At 46.3% G+C, this 25,497-nt stretch overlaps 1 protein-coding gene across 1 annotated transcript in view; it reads right to left on the reverse strand.

Annotated features, from left to right (window-relative positions):
• XYLT1 (xylosyltransferase I) overlaps positions 1-25,497 on the reverse strand; it is a 197,955-nt gene that overhangs the window by 78,971 nt on the left and 93,487 nt on the right. Inside the window, exons 4-5 of the mRNA XM_011991189.1 lie at positions 14,601-14,773; positions 12,170-12,372 (exon numbers count right to left, since the gene is read on the reverse strand). Coding sequence (XP_011846579.1) covers positions 12,170-12,372; positions 14,601-14,773 — 376 coding nt within the window. The remainder of the gene's footprint in view (positions 1-12,169; positions 12,373-14,600; positions 14,774-25,497) is intronic.

A 25,497-nucleotide genomic window follows, 5' to 3' on the forward strand; every position in this document is an offset into this window, starting at 1 on the left:
TAATGCATAGAAATCACTTGGCCTAGAATCGCATGCACAGTAAGAGGTCAAGAAACATCAGCAAATATGATTAGTTACTGGAGTATGGCAAGTCTTAAAAGGCTTCCCCAGGCATCTACTTTACGTGGCTACTATTGGCCATGCTGGACAATGACCCAGGGTGGGAGCAAGGGAGAGAAAATACTTGAATGATAATAAGAATAATCCACGGAGTCTGTATGCCTAACGATCGGACCTTAATCCTGTCGTTTGCGTCCTGTACTCAGTCAAATCTTTGCCCTCATCAATTTTTAAAAGGGTAGAAACGCTCTTCCCTCATCCCACTTTTAACACATGTGGTTCCTCCAGATTGCCCTTGAAAAGAATCTTCACTTGCAGTTAGATGTAAGGAACAGGCAAGGGAAGAATAATAGACTCTACAATAAAGACCACCCACATTGTAGACCACCCTGGGCTCGCATCCAAATTCCCAGGATGCACTTGGAGCATCCCAGCATGGATAACGTCCATACTCTTGGCCACTGGAGAAAAAGTCACATAAAAGATGTTGGTTTTTTTTTTTTTTTTTGCCAATAAGCAAAAACGCTCAATGCACTGGGCAGGAAGATGCCAGGGCTGGAAACGTCCCAACCACAGACACAAAGAAAGCCACTGCCAAGAGGAAGGAGAATTGTGAGACCTGGAGAGGGAGGGATTCGGAAGAAAATACATCACCCAAAATTCATTGTGTGGTCAATCTGGGATCTGGTGAGAATAGCAAATTGGCAGAGGAAAGAGATCACATTTACTTCTGTACTGTTTAGCCTGGGCTCTTTTTTCTTTTGGTAACAGTAACATAATTCTCTCTAGTGGAAGTGTTTGTACCCCATGGCATCAGTGTAAGGTTCATGAGGGCAGAGTTTTAATTTAAATTAAAATCACATCAAATTTTACATTTAGTTCCTCAGTCCCACAAGGCACGTTTCGAGCTGTCAATGGCCACATGTGGCTAACAGCTACCTTACTGGATGGTACTTGTAGAACATTTCTATCACCCAGAAAGTTTCACTGGACATTGCTGGTCTAGAGCATTGCCTAATATCTAGCAGAATCTCAATAAGCATTTATTTAATGAATGAATGGCCAAAGTGCTCTATTCTCTGCTAGTTAAAGAACGGATACACGACTCAAGAGAGAACTATCACATTATTTTTCCCCAGGACTCGGAATCTTTTTTTTTTTTTTTTTCAGTTGTGAAATAATGAGAAAACAAATAAAACAGCAAGCAAACAAACAATACAGCTAAAAGTTACCTAAGCCAAATGATGACATCCTGTGGGTGAAGCAGTCACATCAATTCTTGTCCTCCATCACATCCTTCCCAGAAGGTCCTAAGCCCACAGACCACTCTCGGCTTTCTGCAGAACCTTAGTTTTCATGAGAACTCCGAGAACTTTAGGCTCACTCTGCATGTCCAGCAGATGCTCTAGGTCACTCCTGGCCTTAAGAAAGCTTAAAGAGGTGTCCAGTCTAAAATACAGCTCAGGAGACCCGGGACAACTGGCAAGAGGGAAGCAAACTGCATTTCTGCAAAAGCAGGAGTGTGTGCTCCATCAGCCTGAAAAATAACAGAGCTGAGGATGTGTTTATTTTGCGACTAGAGGCAAGCAAAACTGTTAATGGCAAAATTACTGGCATGTTTTTCCAGTCTCCTTGTGAACAACAGTCTAAGCAGATACACCCTTTCAGACTCACACACTATCTGGGTGGAGCTTTTGTTGGTTGGTTTCGAACCCAGGAACTTTGGGGTCTCAAGAAGCAGAGTGTGTGTCTCTGAATATCCCAAAGAGCAAAAGCGGTTTGGTTGCTGAGAAAGCAGAATTCAGGGGTGATGGTCACACCCAAACATCTGAGTGTTGGGCCACCAAATATGCTTTCCCAAGAAGTACTGAGACTAACATTTTCTAACACAGCATATAGCTTTTATTTATTTCTCTAACTATGTGACAGATTTCTCTCTCTCTCCCTGGACCAGTGGATTTCAATTCTCACTAGTACAATCACCTGCAGGGTGCAGGACGCTTTAAAAATACATAGATTCTTGGCTGGGCGCAATGGTTCACATCTGTAATCCCAGCACTTTGGGAGGCTGAGGTGGGCAGATCACTTGAGGTCAGGAGTTTGAGGCCAGCTTGGACAACAGGGTGAAACCTCGTCTCTACTAAAAATACAAAAATTAGCCAGATGTGATGGAGAGTGCCTATAACCCCAGCTACTTGGGAGGCTGAGGCAGGAGAACTGCTTGAACTGAGAGGTGGAAGTTGCAATGAGCAGAGATTGCACCACACTCCTGCCTGGGTGACAGAGTGAAAAGAGAGGGTGAAAAGACAGAGAGAGAGAGAGAGTGAAAACACAGAGAGAGAGAGTAAAGAGAGAGAGAGAGAGAGAGAAAAGAGAGTGAAGAGAGAGTAAAGAGAGAGAGGGAGAGAGAGAAATTGATTCTTGGTGTCCCATGGCTATCACAAGGATAACCCTCACTGTGTGCTAAGCACTTTACATATATGGACTCACTTAACCCTCAAAGCAACCCTATGGGGTGGTGCCATTATTATGCCCATTTTACAGGTGAAGTAACTGAGGCACAGGGACTGGTGTATCCAACTTCACACAGCTAGTAAATAAAGAAGCTGCAATTTGGACCCTGGTGGACTGGCTCCAGCCATCACCCTTGACCACCACGATGAGGGCAGGGCTGGATATGTTTTTCCTCACCTTTGAGTACTTGCTGCTTAGCACAGTGTCCAACACATAGTAGATGCTCAATAAATATTTTTTTGGGTGAATGGGTAAAGTCAGAAGGAGCCCCAACTCCTGACCTCATCTGTGGGAGTACAGAAGTATCTTCACTGGGCTGACCTAAGCACTTTCCTCCCCAGAGCACCCCAAGATTGTCATCAGAAGGGGCTTGGTGTTGAGAGAAGGGAGAAGGGAAAAAGGGAAGCTTGGACCTCACACTCTACTCCTCCACATTTCCATCTTCAACCTGAATCTTCCCCGGACAATGAGAATCACTGGGAGTTCCTTTCCCGTTCAGCTGAGGTCCAGGGGCTAGCCTGGGTAGAGAAGATCCAGTGTGAATGGAAAAGGCCATCAGGTCAATATGCTCAGATCTACAATCCCTCATGGCCAAGAAGTCATCACGGCTTAACAAGAGTCCTCCAGCACCACTGCTGGGCAGAGTCGCATATGATGGAGCTGCATCTTCTTAAACCAGATGAGGTCCTCAATTCAGGGCGTACAGCACAGATACAACATGGCCAGGAGACAGGGGCTTTGGGAAGCTCTTCAGAATGATAGGTATATTGACTGACAATTGGACAAAGATTGTGGTACAAGTATATCAACATGATAGACTATCAGTCATAAAAAGGAATGAAGCGCTGCTACATGCTACGATGCAGAGGAACCTCAAAAATACTAAGCTAAGTGAAAGAAGCAGGTCAGCAAATGTCATATACTATGTAATGGCATTTATATAAAATGTCTAGAATAGGCTGGGCGCAGCGGCTCACACCTGTAATCTCAGCACTTTGGGAGGCCGAGGCGGGTAGATCACATGAGGTCAGGAGTTCGAGACCAGACTGACCAACACAGTGAAACCCCATCTCCACTAAAAATACAAAATCAGCCAGGTGTGGTGGTGCATGCCTGTAATCCCAGCTACTTGGGAGGCTGAGCCAGGAGAATCGCTTGAACTTGGGAGGCAGAGGTTGCAGTGAGCCGAGATCACGCCATTGCACTCCAGCCTGGGCAACAAGAGGGGAGGCTCCATCTCAAAACAAATAGATAAAAATGTCAAGAATAGGCAAATCAAGTCCATAGACACAGAAAGGAGATTAGTGGTTGCCAGAGACTGGGGAGAGGTCTTTGGGAAGTGACTGCTTAATGGGTACAGGGTTTTCTTTTGGGATGATGAAAATGTTTAGGATTAGAGGGAGGGTACAGTTGTCTGACACTGTGAATGTACTGAATGTCATTCAACAATTCAAAGTGGTTAATTTTGTGTTACGTAAATTTCACCCCAGTTTCCAAAAAAAAAAAGGATCGTGGTTCTACAGTTTACTGGCCGTAGCCTTGGGTTCAAGTTTCTTAACATTTCTGTGCCTCAGTTTCTTCATCTGAAAAATGGGGATATCAAGAGTGCATACTTCAGAGTTGCTGTCAAAAACAATGTAAACCAGCTTGTCCAACCTACCTTATTTGGTTGTTTTGTTTTGTTTTTTTGTTTTAGGCTTTCAGCAGCCTAAAGCCATGGTTTTTAGTTTCTGTCTCTAGTGATGAGCAGAAAAGAGGGATGAGGAAGGGCTTTACTGGCCCAGCCAGGAAAAGAAACTGAGGAGCCATAACTGCATTCTCTCCCTTGGACACCCCTGAACTGTAAAGCACTTAGAATAACGCTAGGAACGTACGAAGTGCTACATATACATTCGCTGTAGTTGTTGCGTGGTCTTAACTACAGGAATTCTTTGATCCATTCGGGTCCCACTTAAGCAGACTAAAGGGATGAAAAGTCCAGGAGTGATTGTACATGGATGCTTGGACTTCCATACTGCTCAACTTCATTTCAAATCCCAGAGTGACTGGCATCTGTGCTGAACATTATCAAGGGCTTGGCTCCCTGCAAAGCTTCCTCTGCTCTGTTTTAATACTAATTGTTCTAAACTTACCCAGTAGCAGTTGTGTTTTGGGGGATGGGGATTAAGACAAAATATGTGGTAAAGGGCCCTGAAGAGGGCCCAGCATACAGTAGGTGTGCAGTAAGTGTCCGCGCTGTTACTCTGCGGGTTAGTCTTGCTGGCCTGGTCCCATATAAACTCTGGTCTTTGGGAGATTGTAGAGAAGCCCTGGCCACCTGCTCCGGTCTTTACCAGCTGGTGTTTCTCACCGAGGCACCGCAGAGCAGCTCTCTCCCACTGTCAGCCTGCGGCTCTGGTAGTATCTCAAGACAGACATTTGGATCTGCGGTTAATGTAACTTACATGTCCATGTGGTGGGCCCTGATAGTTTGGACTTTGTTGCTGTGGATACCCAAAGAGGCAGAAGTAGCAGGAAAATGTCAACATGGATTCCCCTGCCTGGTGGTTTCTGTACACATACACTGCCCCCTGTGCGCACACATGTGTGTACACACCACAGACGGAATGTGAACCCTGGGAGAGGTAAAGGACACACTCAACCCTCCTCTCTTTACATCTGAGTTGCCCCAAGACACTGGCCTTAGGGAAAGACACGGTGTGATGCATGAGGTCTCTCTTTTTTTTTTTTTTTGAGATGGAGTTTCATTCTTGTTGCCCAGGCTGGAGTGCAATGTCGTGATCTCAGCTCACTGCCTCCTCTGCCTTCTGGGTTCGAGCAATTCTCCTGACTCAGCCGCCCAAGTAGCTCGGACTACAGGCGCCCACCACCACACTCAGCTAATTTTTGTATTTTTAGTAGAGATGGAGTTTCACCATATTGGCCAGGCTGGTCTCAAACTCCTGACCTCAGGTGATCTACCTGCCTCGGCCTCCCAAAGTGCTGGTGGCATTACAGGCACAAGCCACCACAGCCAGCCGAGGTCTCTTACTACAAGTCCAAACCAAGAAACAGGACAAAGTGCTACTGGCTTCATCTCTTCCTGCAACCAATCTGAAGTATGCCAGGTGTAATTCCCTGCCTCAGTAAATAGAACATACAAATAAAACCATCATACCTTTTGAGGATTCAAGACCTATCAGGGCCTCAGAGTTTGAAAGTATCCATTTTCCACTTACATCTACGTGTTGGGTACACAACCAGCTCCAACCGGAGCCTACGTGGACCAGGAAGTCATGTCAACAGCAGAGCAGGAACACCTAGAGTCTCTAAACACTCTTGGCTTCTCAGCTTGCATATGCCAAGTTCAGGAATATTCTTTATGTCCACAAATGAATTGGTTCTATTCTGTTTTTCTTGAAACATTCAGTCTTCACAGCCTATCTTTGCTTTTCCCTCCTTCCTTCCTTCTTCTTTCTTCTTTCCTTCCTTCCTTCCTTCCTTTCTTTTTTCTTTTCTTGCTCCCTCCCTCCCTCCCTCCCTCCCTCTCTCTCTCTCTCTCTCTCTCTCTCTCTTTCTTTCTGCCTCCCAGGTTCAAGTGATTCTCATGCCTCAGCCTCCTGAGTAGCTGGGGTTACAGGTGCGCACACCATACCTGGCTATTTTTTGTATTTTTAGTAGAGATGGGGTTTCATCATGTTGGCCAAGCTGGTCTCAAACCCGTAACCTCAAGTGATTCACCTGCCTCGGCCTCCCAAAGTCCTGGGATTACAGTTGTGCGCCACCGTGCTTGGCTACTTTTCCCTCTTTTGACAGAGATGTTAGTTCAATAAATACTTTACTACTCTTTTAACTCTATCAAAGAGAAAAGGGAAAGTAACTCAAGTCCCAAGGTTACTTGTAGCCATGGAGTGATTTGGGCATTTTAGGCGGGACTTAGATGTCTAAAATATTAGCAGGCAGGTTTTAATGGCATCAAATATCTAGGTCACATATTCCCAAGAGTTTGAATTTTGAATCGAACCCAAAAAAGGTACAAGCGTGGAAGGAAGGCCTCTCTTTAAAGCTACAAGCAGCTTCTTTCTTCTTCACAGCATGGTCGTTGGGGACCTTCTTCAGTCCTGGGCTTGGGGGCATCCCCCTATCTGCTGGGAGACCCTAGACTGTAGAAGGCGCTGGGGAGGCACACTCTCTGGTCAGTTTGAACGGGGTACACCTGACACCCGTGAACCTAAGAAAAATGACGGGCACTAGAGTTTTTCTCCACTCTCACATCTTCTTTTTGGTTTTTTTGTTTTGTTTTTTTTTTTGAGACGGAGTCTAGCTACGTCACCAGGCTGGAATACAGTGGCGCGATCTCGGCTCACAGCAACCTCCGCCTCCTGGGTTCAAGCGATTCTCCTGCCCCAGCCTCCCGAGTAGGTGGCATTACAGGCATGCACCACCGTGCCTGGCTCATTTTTATATTTTTAGGATACATCTTAGGACGTCTAAGGACTTAGGATGCCTAAGTCCCACCTAAAATGCCCAAATTACTCCATGGCTACAATAACAGCGTGTATTTATCAACCACTTTCTATCATTAGACACCACGGTAGGTCCTTATCATGCAATATTTCACGGAAACTTCCTAAGAGCCCTGTGAAACGGGCACTAATATTATGTTTATTTTAAGGTGGAGAATTTGAGATGCAGGAAGTTGAAGCAACTCGTGCTGATCCACATGGCCAGTTGGTGGTGAGACAGCACCTGAAACCAGGACGTCTGTGTCCAGGGCCTAAACAAGGTTAGTGACCAGTAAAGACCAGTGCATCGTTAATATCTAAGAGAGGAAGAATCTGCCCGTTCCCCTGCACCTTCCACAGTGAGGGTTGTGCGGGGGACACAGGGAGGTGATGTCAAATCACAAAGCTGCTCACAGCGGCCACGTCGGGCTGGCTGGGCCCTTAAGTATCCCCCAAGTTTTCAGTGCCTCTTAGAAGTGCCTGACTTGGGCACTATTGCCCCTTTGAGAAGACTCCTGAGTTTGCTCATTCTTCCTGGGATGGGAGAAGTAGTGGTTTTGGAAGCTACAGATGGGGCGGCAGATGGAAACTGAAAACCTATCAGCATTGCCCAGGATGAAACCATTCATCTGCAAAATTCATATGTTTTTGTGTAGGGCAACTTCATGAAAACAACAGCAAGAGGAACCAGCAGTGCTTGATGCATAAAGTGCCTCTGGCTATGAGGCTGGCAAAGAAGAGTGGGCAAAGGAATTCATGGGAGACACCATGGAAATGAGATCAGTGAAGTAGAGGAAGAGGATGAGAAAGGCCAAGAGATACAGAGTGACCTGGGGCACTAAAGCAAAAAAAGCCACAAATAAGACAACTCTCTTCTCTGAACTCCAAAATAGGTTGCACGCATGGCCTGAGAAATGATTTCTGGACCTCTCAGAGATACAAGATGAGACCTTGGATGCAGCTTACGTATAAATGGCTGACATTCGTTGAGCACCTTCCAAGTGTCCAACAGGCTGCTAGGTTCTATTATTATATCCCAATTTCACAGAAATTGGATTTACTTGCCTGAGGTTATGCTACTAACTAAGTGGCAGAACTCGGATTCGAGCATTAAGCAGTTTGAGCGCAGGCACTCACCCTCCTGGGTGCTGAGCGGAGCTGGATTCTTTAAGGGAAGTGGCCACGCAAAGCAAGCCAACAGTGGCCTCCAGGGGGCAGCAACGCGCATGCCTACCTGGCCTCAAGAGGTCTCTGGCTTAATGCAGGTCCCCAACCTAGCCTGGCATGACCTCTGAGGCCTCCAACGGGAATCCAGAGAAGGAAGAATGTGGGAACTTTGAGCATAGCCCCTACCACTCAGGAACAGACAATGGGGGTCCTCCTACGACCATCCTGGACATCCCTGCTGCAAGGCAGTCTAACCACTATTCTGCCCAGCCACAAGCTCATGGGGTGGGACTGTTTCCTTCTGTGCTTTCAAGGTGGCCTGGGGCCATCCTGACAGTCCAGTTCTGCTGAGTTCCCTAAGAGGCCGACTTCAAGCCAGAAGGAATACCAACTTTGCAACCAGACGAAACTGGTTCTAATCCCCACTCCGCCATGCATTCATCACATGACATGGGGCCTTAGTTTGTCCCTCTGTAAAACAGGTTTGTTGTAAGGGTGGAAGCAAGTGTTTGCCACACTTGCTGCTATGCTCAGCATTTTGGGATATTTCCAAACTCATTCCTTTCACGAAAGATGGAGAAGGAATGTTCTAACCCCTCCTTGCCATGTACTTGTCTAAACTCATTTCTCCTCATTGTTTTATTATACTCTATCCATTGTTTAAATTTCTCAAATGCAACAAGTTTGTTTCTGTGCTACATTGTGCCCAGGCTGTTCCCTCTATAAGAAATGGTGGTTCTCAAGTGGAGGCAATTTTAGCTCCCAGGTCATGTGTCAATGTCTGGAGACATCTGTGGTTGGCACAGGTGGGCAGGGTGTGGCCCTGGCATCTGGTGGGCAGAGGCCAGAGATGCTGCTACGCATCCTACAAAGCACAGGACGGCACCCACAGCAAAGAATTATCCATCCCCAAACATCAGCAGTGCCACTGCTACGAATCCCAGTCTAGAAGGATCTCTTTCACATTTCCTTCCCAGTGGATCCCTTCTTGTCCTCTAGGTCTCGGTTCAAAGCTGAATATTCAGAGGCCCTTCTGACCTCCTGATTATGGCCCTCGAGTTTTTCCCCACTCCCACATCTTCCTTTTTTTTGTGTGTGTGTGTGTTTTGAGATGGAGTCTTGCTGTGTTGCCAGGCTGGAGTACAGGGGCGTGATCTTGACTCACTGCAACCTCCACCTCCTGGGTTCAAGTGATTCTCCTGCCCCAGCCTCCTGAGTAGGTGGGATTACAGGCATGCACCACCGAGGTCAGCTCATTTTTGTATTTTTTAGTAGAGACAGGGTTTCACCATCTTGGCCAGGCTGGTCTTGAACTCCTGACCTTCTGATCCACCCGCCTTGGCCTCCCAAAGTGCTGGGATTACAGGGATGACCCACCGCACCCAGCCCACATCTTCCTTTCTTTATGGCTTGTTCACACCTTGCTTGATGTGTCTTTGGCATGATCATCTAACCCCATCTTCTCAGCTAGGATACACATTCCATGAGCAGGGGAGAAGTACAGGAAGCTGTATTGCTTTTGTTCACAAAATGTACTACTTAGCACGTAGCACGGTAGTTGCTCAGTAAATGTTTGTTGAACAAATGAACACAATTGTGGTAAGTACAACTCTACCAGTAATGTTCTGTAACCATTCCCATCTATCCCTGTGTCCTATGGACAAAGGAAAACAGTTATCTTTCTAGTGCCTGTCATTTTTCTCAGGTTCAAGGGTGTCAGGTGTACCCCGTTCAAACTGACCAGAGAGTGTGCCTCCCCAGCACCTTCTACAGTCTAGGGTCTCCCAGCAGATGTTGGGGGGGGGATGCCCCCAAGCCCAGGACTGAAGAAGACCCCCAACGACCATGCTGTGAAGAAGAAAGAAGCTGCTTGTAGCTTTAAAGAGAGGCCTTCCTTCCACGCTTGTACCTTTTTTGGGTTCTGATTCAAAATTTAAACTCTTGAGAATATGTGACCTAGATATCTGATGCCATTAAAACCTGCCTGCTAATATTTTAGGCATAAGCATCGTTGTGATGCTGTCTTAAAAAAGGGATCTTATCTTTTCTAGATATATACTGAAATATTTACAGATACAATTATATGATATCTTGTATTTCTTTCAAAATAATCCACCGTTGGGGGAAGAGGATGAAAGTCCAGACACAAGAAAAATGGCCATGAATTAACCTGGGTGACATCTATGTGGGAGTGCATTACACTATTCTTGGTACTCTTGTGCGTGTTTGCAAGTTGCCTTAATAAAAGTTTTATTTTTTTTAGGACTCCTTCATCTAGATCTCCTGGGAATGCTGTACCCTACGGCCTTGTGCCATTAGAGGGAGGAAGATCCCCCTCTTCACTCCCATACACTTTCCTTTTCACACTTGTCAGCGAATCCAGATGGAAAACACAGTCAAAGGAAAAAGCTGCCCTCCTGAGAGAAAATATCAGCCTGGCACAATGGCTCACGCCTATAATCCCAGCACTCTGGGAGGCCAAGACAGGCACATCACCTGAGGCCAGCAGTTTGAGACCAGCCTGGCCAACATGGTGAAACACCATCTCTATTAAAAATACAAAAATTAGCCAGGTGTGTTGGTGGGTGCCTGTAGTCCCAGCTACGTGGGAGGCTGAGGTAGGAGAATCATTTGAACCTGGTGGGTGGGGGCTGCAGTGAGCTGAGATCACACCACTGCACTCCAGCCTGGGTGACAGAGTGAGACTCTGTCTCATATATATACACATATACACACATATACACACATACATACATACATCGTTCACAATATCATTCAAAGTATCATGCCAGTGGCTTCCATCTTGCTTGGACTAACAGCCAAATTCTAGGATCACCACCATCTGGCCTCGAATTACTCTCTGACTTTGTATCTCTTGTTACGCTACCCCTCACTTACTCTGTTACAGCTCCACTGAGCCCGGCTGTTCCTCACACAAGCCAAGCCTGGACCCATCTCTGGGCTCAGCCCCTGCCTTTCCTCCTGCCTGGACTACTTTCTCTGTAGGTGTGACTCTCTTTTTCATCTTCTTCTGTTCTTAACCGTGAAAACCTTCCAGGCCACCGTTGGTAAAATTACAATTCTCCCCTACTTTCGCCCTTTGCTTTATTTTTCTAAGACATCATTTAACTCATTTTGTTGTGTGTCTCCCTACTTGAATGGAAGCTTGTGATGGTTACTATTGAGTGTCAACATGATGGACTGAAGGATGCAAAGTATTGTTTCTGGCTACGTCTGTGAGGGTGTTGCCAAAGGAGATTAACATTTGAGTCAGTGGACTGGGAAAGGCAGACCCACCCTCAATCTGGGTGGGCACCATCTAATCAGCTGCCAGCGTGGCCAGAATAAAAGCAGGCAGAACGTGGAAGGAATAGACTGGCCGAGTCTCCCGGCCTACGTCTTTCTCCCGTGCTGGAGGCTTCCTGCCTTTGAACATCGGACTCCAAGTTCTCCAGCTTTAGGATCCTTGGGCCTTCGACTACAGACTGAAGGCTGCACTGTCGGCTTCCCTACTTTTGAGGTTTTGAGACTCGGACTGGCTTCTTTGCTCTTCAGCTTGAAGATGGCCTATTGTGAGACCTCACCTTGTGATTATATGAGTCAATACTCCTTAATAAACTCCCCTTTATATATACATCTATCCTGTTAGTTCTGTCCCTCTAGAGAACCCTAATACAAAGCCCCATGCGGGTTGGAGTTTGTCTGTTTAGTGCGCTGGTATATCAGCGAACAGAGCTGGGAAAACCATGTGCACAGTCTGTATCTGTTGAATGCGTGAATGAGTGAGTGAATGAATCAGTGATTCTCAGGTCTAATCAGAATCCTATCCTGAGAGATCCTCTGGAGACTATGCGTCGGTCTCCTTCTGCCTCATGGGTTCCCAGCCAAGACCAGCCAGAGCAGGACGTCAGACGAGGCTGGTTTGGGGCCCTTGGCCACCTTACCTGATGGGGTAGTCGGCCGCACTGAGGTTGATGAAGAAGTCCCAGGGCCAGTCGGTCATCTCCAGGAGGTCCCGCATGCTTTGCAGGTAGGTGGAGAGGAGGCTGGCTCCCCCCCAGATGGTGGCCATTCTCCAGGGGGTGACGCGGACATTGCTGTACTGCCTGGAGACCTGGAGCACTTGTCGATGCAGGTAATTAGAGCGCTTTTCCCAGAAGAGAAAGGGTGATGACATTCAGTGGCCTAGAAAACACCCAGGCATGCCCCTCACCCCATCCCCTCTCTGTCTCTTCCCTCCTAGTTGGGTACTTCTGAGGACAGTGGCCTTTGCCAAGTAAATGATCCTGAACTGGGGTGTCTTTCTGTATTGCAATTCAAACTTGTATTATTTTTTACATTTCAAATTAGCCATTTGAAAGGCAGATTCCCTGGCCCCACTTCTGAGCTAACGGTTCACTAGGCTTGGGCTGGTGGTGCCTAGGACTTCACATTTTTAAAAATTTTACTTTATTGATTTATTTTTTGAGACAGAGTCTTTATTTATTTATTTATTTAGACAGAGTCTCGCATTTTTTAAAATTTTATTTTATTGATTTATTTTTTGAGACAGAGTCTTGCTTTATTTATTTATTTATTTAGACAGAGTCTCGCATTTTTTAAAATTTTATTTTATTGATTTATTTTTTGAGACAGAGTCTTGCTTTATTTATTTATTTATTTATTTATTTAGACAGAGTCTCGCTCCGTCACCCGGGCTGGAGCGAAATGGTGCCATCTCAGCTCACTGCAACCTACACCTCCTAAGTTCAAGCAATTCTTCTGCCTCAGCTTCCCGAGTAGCTGGGATTACAAGTATGCACCACCACACCCAGCTAAGTTTTGTATTTTCAGTAGAGATGGGGCTTCACCATGTTGGAAAGGCTGGTCTAGAACTCCTGACCTTGGGTGATCCGTCCACCTCGGTCTCCCGAAGTGCTAGGATGACAGGCGTGAGCCACTGCACCCGGCCAACTTTGCATTCTTATACATGACAGCTGCATGGGGTCTGAGGAAGATAAGCTGGGAAATATGGCTCTATCTAAACCCATGTATATTTCAGAGGCAGAATTTCTGTTTCCTGTCCCCCCTCCTACTCATTGCTCCTTCATTATCCTCTCACGGGTCTGCTAGAAGCCAACCTTTTGGACAAGACATCCCCCTTTGCCTTCTTGACTAAAGGCATAATTGTGTCACCAACAGAAATCTCAGGGACAAGGTAGCTCAGGATTAGCAGGGCTGATGCAGGTTTTTGTTAATAAAGTTTTATTGGTACATAGCCATGCTCATTTGTTGACATGTTCTCCTCGGCTGCTTTAGCACAGGGCAGTCCTGAGTAGCTGTGACAGACAGTATGTGCCCTGCAATACCTAAAATACGTACTATCTTGCCTTCTATAGAAAAAGTGTACCCACTCCTGGGATAGCGATATGCTTTGGCTGTGTCCCCACCCAAGTCTAATCTTGAATTGTAGCTCCCATAATTCCCACATGTTATGGGAGGGATCACGTGGAAGATAATTGAATCGTGGGGGTGGTTTCCCCTATATTGTTCTCGTGGTAGTGAATAAGTCTCACGAGATCTGATGGTTTGATAAGGGGAAACGCCTTTTGCTAGGCTCTTGTTTTTCTCTCTTGCTGCCGCCATATAAGACATGCCTTTCGCCATGATTGTCAGGTTTCCCCAGCCACTTAGAACTGTGAGTCCATTAAACATCTTTCTTTATAAATTACTCAGTCTTGGGTATGTCTTTATTAGTAGCATGAAAATGGAGTAATACAGGTAAGCTATTCCCACAAAGTATGTGAGAGGCAGGCAGAGGGCAATGGGCAGAAGGGAGAGGTAAGAAACAGCATTTGTGGGCCGGGTACGGTGGCTCACACCTGTAATCCCACCACTTTGGGAGGCCAAGGCGGGCAGATCACGAGGTCAAGCGATCAAGACCATCCTGGCCAACATGGTAAAACCCTATCTCTACTAAAAATACAAAAATTAGCTGAGCATCGTGGCATGCATCTGTAGTCCCAGCTACTTGGGAGGCTGAGGCAGGAGACTCGCGTGAACCTGGGAGGCAGAGGTTGCAGTGAGTGGAGATCACGCCACTGCACTCCAGCCTGGCGACAGAGCGAGATTCTGTCTCAAAATAAATAAATAAATAAAACTCAAAAAACAGCATTTATGGACAAAACTGTAAGTCACAGCTGGGAACTTTGAAACCAACACACACAGAGAGACAGCGCTCTAGGACCACACGCTCTGTGGAGAGGCAGCTGGTCAGCTTCCAAGCCTTTTCTGAAAGCAGGCAGCCCGGACTAGCGATGCGGAAGGAGGGTATCAGAGAGGGACCGACAGACCCTGAAGGAAGCCCAGCAAGGGGCGATCACAGGGGCCTCTCACCTTGTCCACGTGGATGTAGTAGAAGTGGTCTTTGTGGTAGATGGCCTTGAACATGCGCTGCAACTGCCGAGAGGCGCGGCCGTGGACCACCAGGACAAAGGCGATTCTGACCGGGTTGGCCGGCATGTACTCCACAGAGTCCTCATCCCACTGTACGTTCTTGTTGGCTTTACCTAGGGAAAATCCAAGAGACCAGAGAGGAGAAAGTGAGGCTCTGTTATCCTTTGCAGGGGCAGGAAGTTTCTCTGGTGCTTCTTTTGGGGCCTATTTTAGGGGCACGGTCATCACATTGAGCCCTAAAACATAATTCAATGCCACTAAGCACGTCTTAGATTCTCATACGGTCAGGCACAAAAGGGGTTTGGGGACCCTGGGGTTGTTACGACACAGTTTCCATCCTGAGGCGCTTAAAAAGGCTGGACGCGACACATGGACACATATTTAGCTACTGAACAAGGCAGGAGGAGGTGAGAGCTATGAGATGTATCTCTGAATCACAGAGGAAGAAGCAGTTAATTTTGAGTTAGTGAATGTAAGATACATGTGTTGTTTTTGCCTGTCAAGAATTCATTCTCCTTTCTTCTAATAGCATCCAATATATTGTTTGTTTTAATGGTGGTAAGAACAGATAGCATGAAATCTACCGTCTTAACAAATGTTTAAGTGTACACTACAGTACTGCTGCCTATTAGTACAATGTTGTACAGCAGGATCTTTAAATTTACTCATCTTGCATAACTGAAGCTTCATCATCCAATACCTTTTGCGGCATCATCATCCTCTCCTCTATTCTCAGTCCATATGGGTGGGGAAGACCTAACTCCATCGTCTATTTCCGGGGTGGACCTATAGCTTAGGCCTGGCCAATGGGAACGCTGACTCTCCATAGCCACAGTATTATTTAGAGATGAACATATGTCTCAACCAAGTAAATTAACCAATAAGACAGAATGCTAGAAGTTTGTTAGCACTACTACATAAGAGAAGTTGTCTCTGTTTTTTTTTTTTTTTTTTTTTTTTGACAGAGTCTTGCTCTGTTACCCAGGCTGCAGTGCAGTGGTGCGATCTCGGCTCATTGCAGCCTCTACCTCTCAGGTTCAAGCGATTTTCCTGCCTGAGCCTCCTGAGTAGCTGGGACTACAGGCACGCAACACCATGCCTAGCTATTTTTTTGTATTCTTAGTAGAGATGGGGTTTCATCATGTTGGCCAGGCTGGTCTCGAACTCCTGACCTCAGGTGATCTGCCCACCTTGGCCTCCCAAAGCGCTGGGATTACAGACGTGAGCCACTGTGCCCGGTGAGAGGTTCTTTCTCTGTTACACAGGAGACTAGAAGATTCTATGAGCCTTTCTGTTCCCACATGGAGACAGGTTGCCTGAGAAGAAAACTAACATGGAGTATGTTGCCAAGTGGGGATGAGGGTCCAGGTGCCTGTGGCCTGCCTTAAGCTCCTGCAATAGTAAGCCTACAGATCACCCACTGTCATCTATCATGTTCTTTTAAATCCAGTCCTATACCACATCCACTTGGATAAATAGTCCCAGACATCTTTTATTTTGAAAATTAGCCCTACAGACTCCTCTCTTTCTTTCCCTTGCTTCAGATAAAAAGAACTTTCTAGTTGAGTTTATTAAAATCTCAACTAGAAATCTCCTAGCTTTCCTCAGCCTGATTTCGCTTGGGTCCAACCCAATTTCTTACGAATTCTGGGTTTATGGGACCCAGGACATTGTCAGGGTAGTAGCCGCAAGTGTCCCAGCATCTAAACCCGGAGAACTGAGACGGAGACTGCGGGGCTGGGGGATTAGGACATCGGGAGTCTAAGCTGTCATCAGAAGGCGGAATGGTTGCTGAATGAACGAGACTCTTTCTACGTAGTTCCAGGAGACAGGACGAGATTGACGTAGATAATGTCCAAATCACGCTACACAGCTTCTACGGCTGGTGTGATCTAACTACTCAGATCTTTCTGCCCTTGATTGGTGGGTCTCACATTCCATCTTATCCCCTGGCCTTCCTTCTCTTCCTCGAACAAGCTCATTTCTGTCTTAGGACCTTCTCCCTGGCTTCCTGTGACCTGGAACACCTTCTCCCCAGATCTCTGCATGACTGCATCTTCATTAGTTCACAGTCCAAAAAAGGGACTCACCACCACCTCTTTTATTCTCTTTCACCTCACCCGATTTCAACTTTCTGCATAGCATGTAACACTGTCTGCAATTGTTTATCTGTTTACTTGCTTATTATCTGAACACACCACTAGAACATTAGCTCCAAGAGATGAGCGGCTATTTTGGCCTTGTTTACCATAGAATCTGCAACACTTGAACAGTATCTGACACACATCTGGTTCTGGGTGAAACAAAAGTTACAGGAAGGCACATTTCGGATCAGTAAAATAACAATACCTTTTATTGAGCATTGACCAGCCCTTGACATTCATTAGATAATTTAATCCTTGTAATGACCTTACAAAGTAATGCTATTATCCCCGCTTTCCAAATGAGGAAACCACAGCTTAGAAGAGGCCGAGGGATTGGCTCAAGGTCACACTGCTTTAATTAGTTAAGCTGAGATTCAAACACAGGTCTGATTCCAAAGATCATGCCCTGAACCACTAATATACACCACATTATCATACCTAGAGTTTGGAAGGAAAAGTTTCTAACAATTGCTTTTAGTTGCTTGTTGCTAACCAAATACTTCGTAAGTTAGTTATTGCAGGCAGGTAGGCATGCACTTAAGGACTAACAGGTATTCCAGTATTTCTGTATTAGATGAGATGCTGATTCTAGGTGATTAATAAGGCTGTATCTTTTCATCCATCCATCTATCCTTCCACCCATCCACCCATTCATTCATCCATTTATTCATCGATCAAAATCCAACCACTTATCCATTCACCCACCATTCCACCCATTCATCCAAATCCAACCACTTATCTGTCCATCCATCTATCCACCCATTCATCCATCCCTCCACCCATCCACTCATTCATTCATCCATTTATCCATCCATCCAAATCAATCCACTTATCTGTCCATCTATCCACCCATTCATCCATCCCTCCACCCATCCACCTATTCATTCATCCGTTTTTTCATCCATCCAAATCCAACCACTTATCTGTCCATCCATCCCTCCACCCATCCACCCATTCATTTATGCATTTATTCATCCATCCAAATCCAACCATTCATCCTTTGCTCCACCCATCCATCCATTGATCCATCCATTTATTCATCCATCATAATCTAGCTATTCATCTGTCCACTCATCCATATCTAACCATTCATCTATCCAAGCATACAGCAAACCCTCCAACTATGCAACCAGCAAAGCCTCTGAGAGCTTATCATCCCAAACACCATCCATCCACTTAAGGTGTATGGGGCCTTTGAGATTAACCCTTGCTTTTCCCTGTAGCCATGAACATCTTTTGCCATAGTTTTTGAATGAGCAAATTAATGAATGTGTTCTGAAGAAGAGTGGCGGCTGTGATCCAGAGGAGCTGCTGCTTCTTAAGTGCCTCCTACGCATTCACTGTTATTTGACCCTGTGAAGAATGCATTATCATCCTCTGAGGCTCAGAGAGGTCAGTATGTTTCCCAGGTCACACAGTGAGTGAGGACAGAGGTGACAGGGGAAGCTGAGTGTTGCGGAGTCCAAAGCCAGCCCTGATACTTCCACTTGCTCTCTGCAGAAGTGGAGATTTGGGATATAGAGGATGGGTGTAAGGACTCTATGCTGGTCTTTAAAAAGGGCTTGGATGTTGATGCTGAGGACTTTTGCAACTTCTCTTTAGGGGTTCTAAAAGGCAGAACTGATTTACAGACAGACAGACACAGACATGGATGCTTTTCTTTTGGAGAAAGGGAGGAGTCCTGTGAAATCAAAGACAAATCACTCCAGCAAGAGAGCTCCATTGGCTCAAATATAAAGTCATCTTTGGGTCAGACAGTTAGTCTGGGGAGCTGCAAAGAGAACGGGGAATAAAAAATCCAGAGCTCTTCTGAGTACAGCTATTCTGGGGAAGGGGTGGGTGGGAAGGAACAAAAATATCTAAAGAAAGGAGACATGCAGAGAAGGAGAAATGGAGATGGGGATGGGGGGCAGACGGGGAAGAGAGCGAGTCAGGAGAAAGATCAACCATTTACTGAGTGCCTACTATGTGTTAAGCAATTTCTGTGCATGATTTTATTCACTTCCATCAAAACTGCTATGAAAACAGAGTTATTATCTTTCTACTGTAGGCACGAGGAAGCTGAGGCTTGGAGAGGTCCCAGTTATAAAGTAGCTGAGCTGAGAATGGAGTGAGTCTGTGATCCCAGAGCCCTGTCATGGTCACCATGTTCAATCAAACTGTCCTCATTTCAAAAAGAAGAAAATCCGTCCCTAGAGGAAATGTGTCAGCTTTCAGCTGCAGGACAGATAACAATGACACGTGGTCAGAGCTATGTGGGTCTTTATGAACATGGAACTCTTTGAAAGACCAAAACCCAAATAGTGTCCAGCTGAAAAAAAAAAAAAAAAAAAAGAATTTAACAATGTGATCAGATTCCCATGGCACAAAACAGAAAATAAGTGGAAAAATCAGAGTGATTAGAGGCAGCAGGAGAAGCTGACTTCAGATGAATGTTAACAAGCCAGGTTTATCGGGAGAGAATAGCAAGTATATTTTTGCAGTGCAGGTGTGAAGGGTGAGGATGGGGGGGTCCCGGAGAGCTCCCCCAGTAGATAGCTGTGCTGTGTTAGTTCCGTTACTCAAACTCCCTACTTCTTAGCAGCGCTGTGGGTCAAACAAGGACTATGTAATCCTTGGGCTCTAAAGACATAGCAGAGATGAAGGTGCTTTGCAAGGGTCAAAAGGCTGTTCCAATGTTGTGGTGCTGGCAAAGATCATATTAGCGGTGTCCTGCAATAATGATTTGGGAGCACAAAGCAAGGTGCAGGGGTTTAGAACATGACCTGTGGTCAGGCAGATGTGAATGACCTTGGACTTGCTATGTAATCTCTCCAAACCTTAGTATTCTCATCTGTAAAATGGGTATGTATAATCACAGAATCCACCTCACATGGACATTCACATCCAGGAGAGAGCACAGTGCCTGCCATCTAGTAAATGCTCAATAAATTATACTGTCATAGCCATCATTTCTTTGTGGCTGCTCATCCACAATGACCAGGATTTAACCAACAGGCCCAGCTCCAGAGTTCTACCTCAAGGCTGCACTGGCTCCCAGGGCTGTGTGTACTCTAGAGCCCGCTGCTTGCAAATAAACATCTACAACCGGAATTTCCCTCTGCAGCATCTGCCCAGACCACAATTAATAACAAATGTGAAGGAGCTGCTTGACTGGAATAGTTATTCTACCAACAAAGCCCTCGATTCTATTTATACTCTGAAAGGGCTACTTCCGGCTGCTGCAAGGGGCACTTTCTGACTTGCTTCCAACTAAGAGGGTTAGTTGGGTCTTGGGAACTTAAGAGACATGGAAATAAGGTTATATACAAACGGGGCTTGGGTTAGGAAGCTCCCAGCTGGAGTCCAGCTTCTATGCTGCCTGGGAAGGTGTGACTGGGATTCAGAGATGGGGTCTAGAATGTAACCTTGCATCGTGTGGACTCAGGAAAGACAGCGGCCCTCTCTGATTGTCAGTTCTTCATTTATAAAGTGGGAAGAGCAGTCTGTCTCTGACCCGCTGGGTTCCAGGGTGACTCATGATCACAGATGAGGAAACGCTTCACAGCAGCAGCAGGTGCGTTGCAGGGGAGTGGGATTAGTCTTACTGGGGGAGAAAGACTGCACGCTCAAGGTTCTTTGTGAGATCTGGGTGGGAGATGCCTTTTTCCTAGTGGGAAATTTCAAAAGAGGTTTTCTGGTGATTAAACTTGAGAGCTGTCTGGTGCCCAGAAAGAATCCCCTGCTCTTAATGGGCTTAGAAAAGGTGGTGGGGTGTGGTGACAAGAGTAGTGGATAAAGAGCAACGAGGTAGGTTCAAATTCCTGCTTCTGCTATGAACCAGCCATGGGGGCCTGGGCAAATCAATTTATTTCCTTGGTCCTGTAGACTCTCATAGACTAGTAACGCTATCAGATGCATGTGAAATACTCATTATGCTGGGCAGGGTGGCTTGCGTCTGTAATCCCAGCTACCCTGGAGGCTGAGGCAGGAGGACTGCTTGAGCCCAGGAGTTCGAGGCTGCAGTGAGCTACGAAGGGGTCACTGCACTCCGGCCTGGGTGACAGAGTGAGACCCTGTCTCTAAAAGTAAATAAATCAAAAATAAACACTCATTATGGCCTAAGCACTATCCAAATGTGATCTCATTACTTAACTGTCCCAAGGTCTCAGGAGGCAGGTGCCACGTTAGGAGTTAGCGTGAGAATGGAGACCACCACTTGGGTCTGCCAGACTCCAAAATCCATATTTTACCAAATGAGGGAGATGAAATTTCTGGATATTTCTGGAAATTTCTGGATCGTCTGGAATTCTAAGCCGATCCAGGAGTTAGCATTGTCACCTAGAGAACTGTACTCCCTTGAGAGTCAGGTTGATTTTCTTTTCTCTTTTATTTATTTTTTTGAGACAGACTTTCACTCTTGTCACCTAGGCTGGAATGCAACGGTGCAATCTTGGCTCACTGCAACCTCTGCCTCCCCGGTTCAAGCAATTCTCCTGCCTCAGCCTCCTGAGTAGCTGGGATTACAGGCACCTGCCACCATGCCTGGCTAAATTTTTTGTATTTTTGATAGAGACAGAGTTTCACCATGTTGGCTGGGCTGGTCTTGAACTCCTGACCTTGGGTGATCTGTCTCAGCCTCCCACAGTGCTGGGATTACAGGCGTGAGCCACGGTGCCTGGCCCAGGTTGGTTTTCTTGATAGCTGTCAGTTTGTCCCCTACGAGCCAAGGTCATGCTCTTATCTTTTGTAGGATGCCAGCCTTGCCCCTGGACTTGGCACAGAGCTAAGTTTGGGGGAGACGCCTCAATGAATGATTTCTGACTGACAGATTTAGCCAGACAGCTTCATCCACATACAGGGTCCTGCTGGTGGGGGCCGGGTGGGGGCGAAGTTGAAGACTCAGGCCTGAGAGGTTGCCCATGGCTGTCCCCTCTCATCCAGCAAACTGGCTGGGGGCTAGGTGCCCCCCCTTTTCCTCGAGGCTTTTCAGTGGTCTGCAGACCCTTGCCTAGCAGCACCAAGCCCCGCTGGGAGGAATCAGTCAGCGGCCCAGAACTGCTTTGCACACTGCAGCTGCTGCTCATGCAGGGCCACCAGGTCCTCTCCTGCCTGCTTAATGAGAAGAGAGGGGCGGAGGAGACATGAACTGGGGGTCATGGGGTCCACAGAGGGGAGCTGAAAGAACACAGGTCCAAAGGTGAAAGTGGCCAGGCCAGTATCCATCAGGTCTCAGCAGAAATGACCCTTCCTTGGGGAGCCCTCCCTCTCTTCCCCATCCCTTCATTTAAAACATATTTTTAACTACTTTTTTTTCTTTTTTTCAGAGATGGAGTCTTGCTTTATAATCCAGGCTGGAGTGCAGTGGCATCATCATAGGTCCCTGTCACCTCCAATTTCCGGGCTCAAGGGATCCTCCTACCTCAGCCTCCCAAGTAGCTGGGACTACAGGTGATCACCACCATGTGGGCTAATTTTTAAATGTTTTGTAGAGACAGTGCCTTGCTATGCTGTCCAGACTGGTCTCAAACTCCTGGGCTCAAGCAATCCTCCCTTCCTCGGCTTCCTAAAGTGCTGTTGTTATAGGTGTGAGCTACTGTGCCCGGCCCCCATCCCTTCTTTGAGTTCCTTGTCACAGCCCCTCTGAATATCCCGCAATTCTTTAAAAAAAAAAAAAAGTTGTAGCCCAAGATAATACATGCTGAGTATCCCTTACGTGAAATGCCTGGACCCAGAAGTGTTTCCAATTTTGAACTTTTTCAGATTTTGAAGTATTTGTGTATATGTAATGAGATGTTTTGGGGAAGGGACCCAAGCCTAAACACAAAATTCATTTCCGTTTCATATACATGTTATACACATAGCCCGAAGGTAATTTTATACAATATTTTAAATAATTGTGTGCATTAATCAAAGTTTGCATTAAGTATCTATGCATAGAATTTTCCACTGGTAGCATTATGTGTCCAAAATGTTTTGGATTTCGGAGTACTTCAGATTTTGGATGTTTGAATTAGGGATGCTTTGTATGTACAACATGTAATTTACCATTTTAGCCTTCTTTTGTTTGTTTGAGATGGAGTCTCACTCTGTCGCCCAAGCTGGAGCGCCGTGGCACGATCTCGGCTCACTGCAACCCCCGCCTCCCAGGTTCAAGCGATTCTCCTGCCTCAGCCTCCTGAGGAGCTGAGACTACAGGTGCCCGCCACCACGCCTCGCTAATTTTTTTTGTAGTTTTAGTAGAGATGGGGTTTTGCCATGTTGGCCAGGTTGGTCTCAAACTCCTGACCTCAGGTGATCAGCCCGCCTTGGCCTCCCAAAGTGTTGAGATTACAGGCATGAGCCACCACACCTGGCCTATTTTAAGCATTTTAAAGTCTACAGTTTAGTATAATAAACATACTTACACTATTGTGCAACTATTATCACCATCCATCTCCAGAACTCTTCATCTTGCAAAATTGAAATTTTCTTTCCATTCAACAATAACTTCCCACTCTCCCCTCCTTCAGCTCCCGGAAAGCCCCGTTCTACTTTCTACTTCTTTGAATTTGAATCCTCTAGGAACCTCATGTAAGTGACATCGTACATTATTTGTCCTTTTGTGTCTGGCTCCTTTCACCCGGTGCAGTGTCCTCCAGGTTTGTCCATGCTGTGGCCTATGTCAGAATTTCATTCCTTTTTCAGGGCGAGTAATACTCCATTGAATGCATATAGCAGAACCGATCCACTCATCTGTCAATGAACCCTTGAGTGGCTTTCGCCTTTTGGCTGTTATGAATAACGCTGCTATGAACGTGGGTGTACAAGTACCTGTCTGAGTCACTGTTTCCATTCTTTGGAGTATATACCCAGAAATGGAATTGGTGGATCATAAGGTCACTATTTGTAAGGTTTTGTTTTTAGGAGCCCATCCTGCACTTCCTAACTCAGCTATTCCACAGAGGGGCTTAGCCTGGGTCTGCATCCCAGCCCCACCATTTATCAGGTCACTTTGCCTCTCGTGCCTCAGTTTCCTCATCTGTCAAAGAGAACTCATCTCCAAGTGATGCTGTAAGCACAGCCATAAATGAGGCAAAATAAGGCTGTACAGACTGATTGTGGAGGAGCTCATGTGATGTGACTCCAGGGACCTCGCCCATCGCACTTGAACTTGTAAGTAATCACATGGCTGGAGACTGGTGAACAGGGACCTGATCCTGAGGACTATGGCGATTATGTGTGTGTGTGTTTTTTATTTTTTATTTTTTTTCCAGTTCGTAAGACAGGATCTTGCTCTGTTGCCCAGGCTGCAGGTCAGTGATGTGGTCATGGCTCACTGCACTCTCAAACTCCAGGCTCAAGAGATCCTCCTACCTTAGCCTGCTGAGTAGGGACTAGAGGCATGCACCACCACACCTGGCTAATTAAAAAAATATATATACATCTATTTGTAGAGACAGGGTCTCCCTGTGCTGCCCAGGCTGGTCTCAAACTCATGAGCTCAAGTGTTCCTCCCTCTTCAGCCTCCAGAGTAGCTGGGACCAGAGGCATGCATCCCATGCCCACCTAATTTTTTTAAAAAAATTATTTGTAGGACGGCCGCGGTGGCTCATGCCTGTAATCCCAGCACTTTGGGAGGCCAAGGTGGGCGATCACAGGGTCAAGAGTTTGAGACCAGCCTGCCCAATATGGTGAAACCCCGTCTCTACTAAAAATGCAAAAATTAGCTGGGCATGGTGGCACACGCCTGTAATCCCAGCTACTTAGGAGGCTGAGGCAGCAGAATTGCTTGAACCCGGGAGGCAGAGGTTGCAGTGAGCCAATATCACACCATTGCACTCCAGCCTGGGTGACAGAACGAGACTCTGTCTTAAAAAAAAAAAATTATTTGTAGAGATAAGGTCTCCCTGTGTTGCCCAGGTTGATCTTGAACTGCTGGGCTCAAGTGATCCTCCCCCTTCAGCCTCCCAAAGTGCTGGGATTACAGGTATGAGCCATCTTGCCCAGTGTGTTCTTAAATGAGATGTCAGAGTTACCCAAGAGAAGATTCACGTGCTGCTCACTCAGGACATCGAAAGGCATTGAGTCAGAGGGGCACTGTGAATCCCTTTTCAATTCTTACCCACCTCTCCTGAGTACCCTACCAGCAAAGTCTCAGGTCAATGCAATCTTCAGCAGCACTCCCCTACTGAACTTCCTTCTCCAAAAAGCAGAGTCTTGCCCCCAGGACTGGCATCTCTGGCAGGTAACAGGAGTGCCGGCTAGCACTGAATGCCATTGTTTTTGTTTCACTGATTTCTTTGCATTGTTGCTGTCTCCTCATGGCAAGTAACAGCAAGATTTCCACTTATGGCTGTGATGCAAAATTACTTTTAAAATAAAATGTGCTTACATAAAGGCGAGTCTATTGCAGTAAAAATATTACAAGAATAATAGGGCAGGTGGAATGTGAATATGGCAGAATTGTAAAGGCTGGAGGGATGTGAAGGAAGCTTGGGGAATGTTAATTAGACTCCATGAGCTTTGCTTCCAAACTAGGATGTGCTGAGTTTGTTAAACAAATGAGAGGAGGTAAAGGCCAAGGGCAAGGGGATGCTCAGGCAGTCCCATCCATCCTGCAAAGACCCAAAGGTCCAGACAATATTTGATTTTCCTTGATTAGGGCTCCCACTTGCTTTAGGAGCCCAGGAGGGTTTGTCAGGAGTCTCCCAGGGTGGGTTTTTGGGACAGCA

This window comes from Mandrillus leucophaeus, unplaced genomic scaffold (genome assembly GCF_000951045.1).
Source record: "Mandrillus leucophaeus isolate KB7577 unplaced genomic scaffold, Mleu.le_1.0 Scaffold390, whole genome shotgun sequence".
Lineage (NCBI taxonomy): Eukaryota > Metazoa > Chordata > Mammalia > Primates > Cercopithecidae > Mandrillus > Mandrillus leucophaeus.